At 42.2% G+C, this 13081-nt stretch overlaps 1 protein-coding gene across 3 annotated transcripts in view; it reads right to left on the bottom strand.

The window, feature by feature from the left end:
- The window catches only part of NALCN (sodium leak channel, non-selective), a 486033-nt gene that overhangs the window by 428327 nt on the left and 44625 nt on the right, over positions 1-13081 (bottom strand). For all 3 annotated transcript variants that reach the window (XM_090022644.1, XM_090022651.1, XM_090022634.1), the window contains 2 exons: positions 7484-7623; positions 5845-5973 (listed from right to left, as the gene is read on the bottom strand). In XM_090022644.1, coding sequence (XP_089878770.1) covers positions 5845-5973; positions 7484-7623 — 269 coding nt within the window. The remainder of the gene's footprint in view (positions 1-5844; positions 5974-7483; positions 7624-13081) is intronic.

Genomic DNA, 13081 nt, shown 5'->3' with positions numbered 1-13081 from the left:
AGTGCCCATGTGCTGATACTTTAAAAGGTAGGATATTGCGGGCAAATATAAGTTGTTTAGCCAATGTATATCTTAGGCAATATAAGGGAAGGACTGATATGAAATTAAGATTTGTAAAAAAGGGATATAATTATTGCCAGCCAACATGGATTTAGTGAACATAACTTTGTCAGGCAAACATGTAACCTCATTAAAATCAAGTTAGTTTGACAAGATTTAACACATGGATATATTGATAATAGAGTTTTGTCAGTCAGGCGTTTGACTTAGTACTACATGAAATTGTGATTAAAAACTGGCAGTATACAAAATCATAAAGCACACATTAAGTGAAGTAAGAAATGATGAACTGACACCTCTGGAAGTACTTGACAATTGGAAATAATGATTATCAATGATCCAGAAGTAAATATAAAATTACAACTGATATTTGCAAATGACAGAGATTGGCAGAATGATAAATAATGATGAAGGAATGGTAGTCACATGGAGCAATCTGGAACACTTGGTGATATAAGTCCATTCAGACAAGTTATTTTAATATAACCAAATGCAAAATTCTTCCATACCTTCCAGCCCATAACTGCAGTATGGAGAACTGTTAAGCAGGATTTCTGAGGACAATTTTAGGGTTCACAACAGGCAGGCAACATTAGATCCCATTGTGATACTATGGCAAAAAGGGCTACTATCTTTGGTGCATAAATACAGTAGCAGTGAGGAGCAAAGAGATGATTTTACTTCTGTTTGGCATTGGTGAAACCAATACTGGAATACTGCATAAAGGTCTAGTGAATCAAAATTACAAAAATGATGATGAAAACATGGAGAAGGCACAGGGAAAAGCCACAAAAAGGTTATGTCAGCTGGAGAAAATGCCTTTGAGGAGAGTTCAGGAGAGCTCCATCTTTTTGATTTATCAAAAATCAGAATTAAAAGTTGGACTTGATTCCAACATTTATATAGCTTCATAAAAAAAAAATACTAGGTACTACAACACTCTAATTTAGCAGAAAAAAGTTATGGCAAAGTTCAATAGCTGAAAACTGAAGCTAGGCAAATTCATATCATAAATTAGGCGCACTTTTAAAATTTACACTAAGTGTCATTGTCTCTGAGAACTAGCTTCCAAATGAAAGATTTTTTATCTCTATCTTTTCAGAGTAAGGCTGGATGCCTTAATGCCTTAATGCAATCAAAGGTAAATTATTGGGCTCACATAAATGAGATAGACATTTGATGTAATAAAAAGGAAGACAGGTTAGATGACCTAATGGTCCCTTCTCTGTGATAATTTCCTAATGTTTTCATACTGGCTGTCTTTCAACCTCACTCTGTTAAATGCATCCAGTTAGGACAGTATACTAATAGTTTCAAGTTTCAAGTTTTCACTGTTTGATTTTTCAGAAGTTCTGTATCTTAAGAACAAAAGGGTTAAAATTCTGGCCTTTGTTAATGTAAGATGGAATTTGCTTTACTTTCTATAATGCAAAGTTTCTTTCTTGACATCTTGATAGAAGTTAGCATGTGCATTCATACTGTAATGGACAGTTATTGTTTGTTTTCTATATTTATTTGTGTTTTTGGTGGCTTTGACATGTTTGATAAAGCAATAATTCTACACAGGTTATTTTTCTTATTTCACATATGTCTCAAGCTAGGGGTTTCCAAACTACAGTGTATGACTATGTTCTATATATTAATTTCATGGCTTTTTCTTTGAAGAAGGCAGCATATGAATCAAGGAAATTTTAGACTTGCTGACATAGGCACATCTTGCTTTACGTGTATGAAAACATCTGAAGCGTCACATCTCTTAAACAGCTGCAGTACTAAAAAATTAGTATATAGAATCTATATTACAGGACTTGTTTGCCATTTCAAACATTGTCTAAATCAGCCTAAAATGGTTCTGATATTCTATTGGTCTGACCAGTAGACGGGAAAAAAAATAAAACTGTTGTATACTGATCACCAGGGATCCTGGCTTTCTCTGATAAAAAAAAAATATCCCCAATTTTCAGATTTAAGAAAGTAAGCCTAAATCCACATTTTTCTGTGATTAAAATGAATCTCAGGAAACTGTGGATTTTGGGTTCCTTTTTTTAATCTGAAAATTGAGGGTATTTTTTTTGTTAAAGAAAACAAGGATCCCTGGTAGCCAAAATTTGGAATGGGCTTCAAGGGAGGTGGTGCTCTCCCCTACTATGGGGGTCTTTAAGAGAAGGCTGGATAGGCATCTGGCTGGGGTCATCTGACCCCATCACTCTTTCCTGCCCAGGCAGTTGGTCACACTCAATGATCTGTTGAAGTCTCTCCTGACTCCAGCATCTATGAATCTATGATCCCTGCTGATCACATGGATCCGGCTAACTACAGGCCCATTAGCCTGACTTGTATCCTGGGGAGGATCTTAGAAAAGTTTATTAAGGAGGCCATCCTTGATGGACTGGCCCAGGCTAACATCCTAAGGGATAGTCAGCACGGGTTTGTTGCGGGTAGGTCTTGTTTGACCAATCTCATTTCCTTCTATGACCAGGTGACCTATCACCTGGACGAGGGAGAAGAGATTGATGTCATATATCTTGATTTCAAAAAAGCTTTTGATCTGGTATCCCATGATCACCTCTTGGCCAAACTGCCCAGTTGTGGCCTTGGCTCCACCACGATCCGCTGGCTGGGAAATTGGCTTCGTGGTCAGACCCAGAGGGTTGTAATTGATAGCAGTCACTCATCGTGGTGCCCTGTGACCAGTGGGGTCCCTCAAGGCTCTGTCCTGGGACCCATACTGTTCAACATCTTCATTAATGATGTGGACACTGGAGTCAGGAGTGGACTGGCCAAGTTCACCGATGACACCAAACTTTGGGGCAAAGCATCCACACCAGAAGATAGGCCTGGACAAGCTCAGCAAATGGGCAGACGAGAAACTGATGGTGTTTAACACCAAAAAATGCAAGGTTCTCCACCTTGGGAGGAAAAACCTGCACCACCCTTATAGGCTTGGCAGTGGTACGTTGGATAGCACTACAGAAGAAAGAGAATTGGGGGTCATCATTGACCACAAGATGAACATGAGCCTGCAGTGCGATGCTGCGGCTAGTAAAGCGACCAAAACGCTGGCTTGAATCCATAGATGCTTCTCAAGCAAATCCCGGGACGTCATTCTCCCCTTGTACTCGGCCTTGGTGAGGCCGCAGCTGGAGTACTGCGTCCAGTTTTGGGCTCCACAATTCAAAAAGGATGTGGAGAAGCTTGAGAGAGTCCAGAGGAGAGCCACACACATGATCAGAGGTCAGGAAAACAGATTTTACGATGATAGGCTGAGAGACATGGGACTCTTTAGCCTGGAAAAGCGTAGGCTCAGGGGTGATCTGATGGCCACCTATAAGTTTATCAGGGGTGACCACCAGGATCTGGGGGAACGTCTGTTCACCAGAGCGCCCCTAGGGATGACTAGGTCGAACAGTCACAAACTCCTGCAAGACCGTTTCAGGCTGGACATAAGGGAGAATTTCTTTACTGTCCGAGCCCCCAAGGTCTGGAACAGTCTGCCAGCGGAGGTGGTTCAAGCACCTACATTCAACACCTTCAAGAGTAAATTGGATGCTTATCTTTCTGGGATCCTATGACCCCAGCTGACTTCCTGCCCTTCCAGCCCAGGGGGCTGGACTCAATGATCTCCCGAGGTCCCTTCCAGCCCTGATGTCTATGAAATCTATGAAATCTATAACAGTTACTGAGGCTGCCCACAAGCTCATAACAATGAGGAAGAAAAACAACTTTTCCTATGAATGGACAGTTAATGTATAACTAATGAAGCAAAACAATTAAGTCATCAGAAAACTTTACAAATGGTGATAGTGGAACATCCCCAAGAAGTACATACCCATCTCCAAAAGGTACAAGGGCTATTTTTTTCTTGTCCCAAAGTATTGATATTCAGTGGCAATCATATATAGAAAGGCAATCTAACACAATTTCAACTGAAGGTTGTGATACCTTATCAAAAAAACCCTGAAATGTAAATAAAGGAAAATATATATTTTAAAGGATAGTTAGTGTCAATCAGCATCATTCTACTGACTTAAATGAAATCTGCAGATTGTAACCAAGAGATGATCTGGTCCCTAGAGTACCTGATTTAAATTCTGTTGCAAAAAATTCTCAAAAGGGTTTTAAAAACAATGGTCTTAGTGGCCTTTTTTCCCTTATATTAAGAACATAAACTGAATTGCATAAATTATCCAGATGGAAAGATCCATCTATTTTGAAATCTATTCTGGATGTTAACCTTTGTCAAGTTAGCAAATAAATGGCATAATAGAATAATTTCCTCACTTCAAAATTAATTTTATATATTAATTTTATCATGTTCAGTCATACTTAGAGAAATAGCTTCTGAAAATATTTGGGGATATCTTCAATGTATGGTCAATTCAAGTGTACACCAAAACGTATAGTCTTTCCTTGGTCCTTCAATTTATATTTTGAACAATAAGGAAATCAATTTTAAACCAAAATAAGACACATGCCTTGTAACAGTAATTTTGAACAAATCCTAAAGGCAACATTAAAGTAAAGCAAGTTGTTCAGCTAACTTCAATTAATTTTCCCTGCTAATGAATTCTTGCTATGTTGATTTGTCATAGTTTGGTCTAGACTGTCCCCTCTATTCAAGAAATCCTATTACTCACTGTTATTTTCCACTGGTGTAGTAAAACAGTATCTCTGATAAATATGGTTAATAAGAACAAAAATGTGTCTTTGGTTGCTTTGCATGGGGTGAGTTTTCAGCTCAATGTCCTTTGAAGCTGCACCCTGACATTTTGAGAGGTTATCCACAAGCTGTTAAATGGCTGAGAAATTGTTGGATCTTTATATTAGCCAGTAATTATTTTTCTAATCTATTTTCTAGGACATTCTCCCAAGGAGCTTCACAACAAAGCCTTGTGAGCTTCACAACAGAGACCTTTTAACTTGACTGTTATAGTGAGGTGGAAGTTGTTATGATGACAAAAACAGCTGCACGGCATCCTTTAGAAATTTCATAAAACTTAAGAGCTAGAAGAGAAATGGGCATTCCAAGACTCCATGGAATGGCTTCCCTGTTCTTCTGCAGCCACTGTAAGAGGGATGAATTTCTTTCCCTCAGCCCCACACAAGCAGAGAATTGTGAAAGGGAGGATTCACCTTTTTGGAAGTATTTAATCCAACATGAGAAGTAAACTTCATGAAGTATAAGAGAGTTTCTGCTTAACTCAAAATATTCTGATCACAGGAATAAGGAGAAAGTGCACAAAAAGAAACTATATTTAGTATGGCAGACAAGGTTTTTTGGGTAAATGTGATATCTTTTATTAGATCAACAAATTAGCCCCCACCCCTTGCCACTGATTGGCTATGAGGGGTGCCTGTCACGTGGTCCTGCCCCTCTCCATCAATTGGTGGGGTGGGGCGAGGCAGAATGACAGACTGCCCTCACAGCCAATCAGTGGTGAGGGGCAACGCCATATGACAGGCAGCCCTCACCACTAATCAGCAGTGAGGGGTGGGGCCTCCAGAGCCCCTCAGCCAGAGGCATGGGGGTGCCCACTGATCTCCTCCCACAAAACAGCTGCCGTGCCCTGCATTCTGCCTGCGAAACTGGCAAGCAGCTGCCTTGAATTTGGTAGGTCCCTAATCATTTATGAAAAGATCAAATTTTCAGGTATATTTTGTCAACTGTAACAGATGGCTTGGATCCTCTTTTAACTTACTATGTTCATTCTCATTAACACTAACAGAAATTATTCACATGCATGGAGAGAATACACCTACATATGACCACACAGATCAGCTTACCCTGGCTGAGTGTCATTTGTTACACAGTGATAGGTAAAAGTTCCAAACATCTGGACTCCTAGAATTCCATATAGTAGCAGAAAGAACAGAAGGAAAATTGAAACACTCCAAATCTGCTCTCCAGAACGCCTGATAAAAAGATAAATAGTACACTAAATGCACGTGCAATGAAAGACTATGTCTAGAAAAAGATATACACCAATTGCAGTAACACACACAAAATAATTTTAAAAATAGTAGTCCTGCAAGAGTGGCAATGTTAAAACAAGGTATTTCATTATATATTAGACAGAAATGGAAGCCAAGATTTTTCAGAAATGGGTATCTGAAACTCAACTTAAATCAATATTGGAACCTACACAATTGCTTGATTTTTTTTTCCCCCCCCCCCAGAAGTATAGAGCATCTAACAGATTACAATTGCTCCAACACAGAAAATAAAATTGTAGCTTTATTACCATGAATCAATTATTGTCTGAATCATAAACATTTTAACATAGTACTTTCTTCCTCCTCTCTGAGGTTCATATTTGTATATTTAGATTGTTAGGGCCAGCTCCTCAGCTGATATAAATTAGCTATTCCACTGAAGTCAGTAGGCTCTCATTAATTATCACCATCTGAAGAGGTGACCCCAGTAACTAAGACAAACAGGTTATGCAGGAGAAATTAGAAAAAAATAAGACTTAATGAAAAATGTAAAAACCCTACACTTTTCTAACAGGGTTTCTATTATGGGATATATACAGAATACATGATGATGTAGTAAAGTTAATCCCAAATGTAAGACAATAAATTTATTCCACATCAACCCATCATGCATAACTATCTTTTAAACTAATGTCATAATTTTACAGGTCAATAATGCAGGACTTTCTAGGATTAGAAAAGAAGTTCTATGCATCTCATTTAAAAACTGGAAACAGCCCTTTCTCTCTGTCTATGGCTCCTATTTAGGGGCATTATTCATCACAAAATATCAGGTATCAAAGCCCATTATTGAATAGGATTAAATATTACCTTCATACATCATTGGCTTTTTTGGGGAGGCAATATTTCTGTGCCAGATTGAATAGTTTTCTTATAAACTGGTGGTCGTCTTAAGATGGTGAGAGGTTTGAAATGTGTGCTGTTCTGAAGGAGGCAGCGTTTGTTAGAATACCCATGAAATGACAGAGGGAAATGGGAAGTCTATTATACAGCTGTATACTTTTGCTGACAATCACTATTTCTTGCTGTGTGTAAAATGTGCATATGGATGCATACACAAATGTTAATGTAGTGGGTGTTTGCATTTATTTTTGAATAAGTATAAGCAGAAAAGGTGTCCATTCTGTATTTTTGATACACCTTTTAAAAAATATGAAAGTTACAATACCAAGTGAAAAAATTTTAGTAAAAACTATCAGCAAAACTATCAGCAAAACTACTTTAAAATGTTCACATAAACCTCTGCTGGTTTAGACCATTTTATCACGTAAATCAGTATTTAAAAGAAATCAGTATTTTACATTTGTTGTTCAGTTCTAAAACTCACCATCAGATTCACATTCAGTTGCTCCCCTCCCAGCTACCTATATAATCATGATTAACTGAGTTTGAAATGCACTGTATTTTTACTAATAACATTTTCACTTACTTCAAGATATTTGTTATCCTTGTTCTTGGCAGCTCAAAACGAAAATATATCCGGAATGCTCGAATCATAATAAGAGGCCGTGGAATTCGCAACATGCCCCAGGGCGACATCTGATCAACTATCTCAGCAATTTCAAACACCTATAGACAAAAGAATGAGAGGTTTGTTTTCCAGCTGCTCTTGGGGTGTCCATCTCACTTTCTGCCCTAGTACTTGCATTTGAGAATACACATTGCAAAACTATTTCTAGTGCAGTGGTTTTTAAACTTTTTAGACTCAAGGCACCCCTTGTTAAATGCAAGTCACCCTTCAGAAAATGCAAGCTTAGTTTTCTGACTACAGGAAAATTATAGAGCAATTCTTCTATGCAAAGAGCTCAAAAAGAACACAATAGGTCAGAATGTTTTTAATATTATGGACTCTTATTTGAAATCTTTGGGCATATCAAGATGAGCCCACACGTGCCTCTTGCCACATGTCAAAGCAGTTTGAGATGTGGCAAGAGGCATGCTGGCAATAAAAAAAACCTTCCCTGCACTGCATATTTGCAGCATAGGCTCAAAATATGATATCTGGATATTCAGGTATTAAAAAAAAAATTCCCAGAAAAAAGCGGGGCACAGCATGATCCAGGACCATGCCCTGAGGCAACCAGAAGCTCAGGTCGTTCAAAGAGACGTCCTGGTAGTTGGCCAGAGCATCTCCATGCCTTCCCCTTGCTCCGATGCTGCAGCATGCTGCCTGCCCATGCAAGGCAAACAGCATTGCAAGCTGCAGGGACCTGGACCTGGGCTCCATTTCAGATAACCAGGAGGAGTAGGGGGGGCTGAAGTAGGGAGGGGGCCAGAGAGGATGTGGGGGATGGTGGGAAGGGGCAGCTTGGGAGGGGTGGGTCCCCCACCTGCCCCCCGCACAGCCCCAGGCCCTTCACATGGCCCACAGCTCACCAGCAGCAGCAGCAGTGGCCATTGGGGTGCTCAGGGCCTCATGGCACAGCCCTCCCACATGGCACAGAGAAGGAGGGGGTAGTACGGCTCGGCCCCAGCTGCCTGGCACCCAGCACTGCCTGTGCTACATTGCATGGGCCCTGCCAGGCTTGGCACCGCACCATGCACCTGCAGGCAGCCCCAGGCAGCTTGAGATGTCCACCTGGGCCCCGCACTGCTTGCAGGGACTGCCTGCCACACAGGGCCAGGTCCTGCATGCATGGAAGTGGCCTGGCCCAATGGCGCACAGGGCCTGTGTATGCAGGCACCCTGATGATTCCCGCTGCTAACAGTGAGCTGTGGGCTGTGTGGAGGGCTGGGGCCACGCAGGGGGCTGTGGGCCATGCAGGGAAGGCATGTGGCCAGTGCGGAGGGGGCTAGGGCCCTGCGGGGGGGTGGGATGTGAGCCCTGCACAGGGGCTGGGACCATGCGGGGCTGGGAGTGGGGCACTGCAGAGGGTCTGTGGCTCTGCAGGGGACATTTTCGGGGGGGGCTGCACCCTGTGAAGGGCAGGGGACCCACCCCTCCTGAGCAGTCCCCCCCACACAGTTCCCCACCATACCCACAGTCCCCCCACATTCCCCCACACACCCCATGACCCCATCCCTCCACACCCACCCACATCCCCCTATATCCCTCCACACCCACCTGCACCCCCACCTGCATCCTCCCACACTCCTTCCCACCTCTCTTCTGCAAACCCCACATTCCCCCAACATACACCCAGCATGACCAGCTGCCAGACAGGATGAAACCTGCTGGCAGGAGCTGTGGCTGCAGGGGCAGCTGTCCCCACATCCTGGTTAGTACAGGGGTCAGGGGGAGCTCTAAGTGTTCTATGATAAGAAAACCAAAAGCAAACATCAAAACATATAGATATCTAGAATTTATTTTATTATGATGTTAAAAACACTGGTAGGCTTCCAAACTGCTTTAACATTGTAAATATATCAATAAAACATTGCCCAACTGATTTCTCTCTCTCTCCCTCTGTCTCTATACAGTGGTCTTTTGTTTTAATTGTGGAAGAACATAGATTTTGGGGTATTTTAAAGGGTGAATTTGAGCTTTTATTATCAGAGATTTTGCGGTTTTTAAATAGGGAACACCAGAATTCCTGCTAGTGAGACAGGTGGCAGGACCCAGGCAGAAGAGCCTGCTTAGGGTTGGCACCCGGGACCAAGCTGGAGGTCAGGAGGACATGCTTTGATAGTTCAAAGCATACCACCACACTTAGCAAAAGCTACTCAGGTAGCAAGGCAGCCATACACATGGCAATAGTGCCGCACAAAGGCCAACTGTGCAGCCACAGCCCACTGGCAGCTGGCCCAGAGGTGCAGGTACCCCTGCTGTGCCCGTGCAGTGCCCATCCAGGTCTGGCAGGCATGCAGCCTTGGGGCTACATGCTGTCGCAGGTGGCAGCAGGTCACAGCCAGGCAGCAGACCCCACTGCCAGACTGCTGCAGTCAGCAGAGGGTGCAGGGAACTCTCAGTTAGGGCTGCTTCAGCAGTCCAGCTGGCATGAGGCTGTCCCCAGATACCAACTGGTCAGGCCCCAGAAGCTTCTGAGAGCAAGCAGTACTAAGCTGCTTGCCAGGGCAGGTTTTTATACCGCAGGGGCCAGATCCCAGAGGAGCTGGGCAGGGTTATTTTGCCCCAAGTGGCACAACTTGCCACACACCAAAGTGCATGACGGGGACATACACTGAGGCAAAAATCCTTGCCTCAAATTTGTGCTGCTCCTACTTGAGTTGCTCCAAGCACACGTGCCTGAATGTGTGGAGGTGCCCTTTGGGTTTATCCTGTGAATCATGTCTGCATACCTAAGTGCTAACTGGCTGGTACCCCATGGCACCCTTGAAAGGATCTTAAGGCACCCTAGGGTGCTGCATCACCCTTGCTGCGAATCACTGATTTAGTGTAATGTGTTTTCACTCTCATTTTCAATCTGCATTTCAAATGAAAAATTTCCATTTCTAGTACATTTTAAAACAATGGAGTCTTAGAACAATCCTTCTCAGACATTCTTGAATTATCATATGGATGAACAAAAATGTATTCCACCCATAATCTTGACACTTCTAGTTCTAACAACTCAAAAAACTTTCAGCTATGTATGAAAGTAAACTTCACCAAAACTCTCTCTCTCTTTCTCTCGGCTTCTCTCTGCCTCCTCCTCCTCTTCTATTCTGGTTAAGAATGAAGTGCTTATTTCTCCAATTTAGGAAAAAAAGGTGTCTGAAAATGTTGCTCAAAATAAAAAGAGCTTCTCACTATATTATCAAAATGCACGCTTATAGATGTTTTAAGTCTATCAGCATGCTCCGGTCATTCCCATTTATTTCCAGATGCATGAGAGAGAATCTGGCCTCTTGTGGTATACTGTTGTCACACAAATTTCCCCAGACACCCCCAAAAGTAAAGAGAAATACACTCCCCCAAAAGTTTAAAGGAGAACCACTTCACTAAATTACTTCATCCTAATGACAGAGAAATTTCTTGAACTTAGCATGCATCCCAATTTTTAAAACTCTGCCATTCAAAGGACTCATAACAAGTTTTATAGGACTCAATTACAGCATGAAGACTAGAGAATTCACAATGGCTTCCATGAAAAGTCCAGTTGCTCAGCTTTGCTATAAATGGATATGTGAGATGATAAATTTTCATACACTGCATTTCTCCAATTGTAAGTCAACACTTCTTTCCACTTCAAAAAAGAACCATAAAAATAATCCACTCATTCATGGGGTTGACCTATGTTTAGAACAATGCAGGATTACTACATGGAGCAAATGACACTGCATGGAACCCTTAAGGGTAAGGTAGCATGTGGCCTTTAATGGTGCTACACAGGATCATCTGCTCCAGCATGATGGCAGCACAACAGATAACCCTTCTGCAGCCTGCTTAAGGGTGGTGGAACAGATGACCCCATGCTGGCTGACCTTTAAAGGTGCTGCACATCTGCCATCTGCTCTGTCATGCTGATGGCAGGCTCATCTTACACAGGGGAGGGCCACAATGGATGGATAACTCAGATCACCATGACTCCGCAGTTTCTAGTGATCTCAGTGGTCTTCTCTATTGGAGTGGAAAGAAGGCAAGTTAGGAGCTCAGAAGCTGTAGGAATCCTCTGGCAGTTGGGCAAGTGAGGCATCGAGACCGAAAGGTGTAACTGGCCAGTACTATGCCCTGGGCAGCAGCAGCACACCATGCAGGAGCATCACCTGGAAGTTCACTGCTTCTGGGGAAGACATCCCCTAGCAGTACTGAACCACTGCCTACTGTCTTGCATTGCAGGCCTCTTCTCATACCTCCCTTCTGGCAAGGTGGAGTGCTGCAGAAAAGGTGCAGAGGGAGGGGGTGCAGGATAAGCCAACTTAGAGGGGATGCATGATTACTGGCTGCTCCCTCTGCAAGCTGCCATAGGTGGTCCAGCCAGCGCTGATGGCCAGAGTGCAAAACCTGTTTGTTATATCTCTGGGCAACAATATGCTTCATTCTTCCAAAACACAAGTTAACTGAATATAGTTTGCTCACCAGGAAATCTCAAATCTCTGCTGGCACCTGTAAATATCATCACCCACCCTGTCCTTCCCCGTGTCCCTCAAATATTAGAAAGATTTAGATTTTGAATCCCAAAAGCCAGGACTGTTTGGATTTGGTAATTTAGTTCTACATGGTATATAAAATTTGCATTTAGAACTGCAATTTAAATCTAGCGTTTCAATTGGGACCTGTATTTACTTGAAACCTGTCATCAGTTTCCATTTAACTAAAAGCATTTCTCCTGATATGTATTGACATGGGATTCTAGGCTAAACAGAACACGGTGAGCCTTGGGCAACATTATCATTGGTACAGAGAATGCTTTTTTTATTCCAGCATTTTTTATGCATCTAACCCTTTGGGTACTTTCCTTGGCTATTTGAATCTCCTGGGGGATTTTGCAAGGATGATGCTAGTTCCAGGACCTCATTTGTGCTTATTGAGAAGAACAGCTGTTTTTCCTTAAACTGAAAATGTGTGGTCAATGTGTATACAGGGTCAACTTAAAATCAGAACATTATGGCATATTTAAAGTAGAAAATGAATGTGGGTTTTAAATATTTTATTTGATTTGTTTTATTTATATGCCACCCTCCCCACTTCAAGTTGCAATAAGATTCATAGGAATGGAGCTGCAACAATATCTACCACCCCCAGCCCAATGATCTTTTCCAAGCAAAAGAGTTCTACTCTTTTCACTGTCTTATAATATATGGAAGCCACTCCATATCTCTGTCATCTTTATTGCCCTTCCCTCTACTTTTTTCAGTTCTCAGTTATCATTTTTAGATGAGCTGACCAGAAATGTACACGGTTTTAAGATGGAAACTGTGGGTAAATGGCAAAAACCGTAAAGTCTCTCCCATCCCTAATTGTTATGCAACCCAGTCCTGTATGTTCTTACTCAGGCTAAACTCCCACAGTGTTAAATGATCAAGGACTGCATGGGTCTGCAGGAAAGAATCTGACCTTTGCTTTAATAACAACTGCTATATGCAAGTTAGCATTGCCATGGAAACACCCCATGCAGATACACTGCAATAACTGCGGATGCTGAAC

Source organism: Crocodylus siamensis, chromosome 1 (assembly GCF_052110815.1).
Source record: "Crocodylus siamensis isolate JL-2025a chromosome 1, ASM5211081v1, whole genome shotgun sequence".
Classification (NCBI taxonomy): Eukaryota; Metazoa; Chordata; order Crocodylia; family Crocodylidae; genus Crocodylus; species Crocodylus siamensis.
Note: the sequence above shows the minus strand (reverse complement) of the source record. Positions and strands in the feature narration are given on the sequence as shown.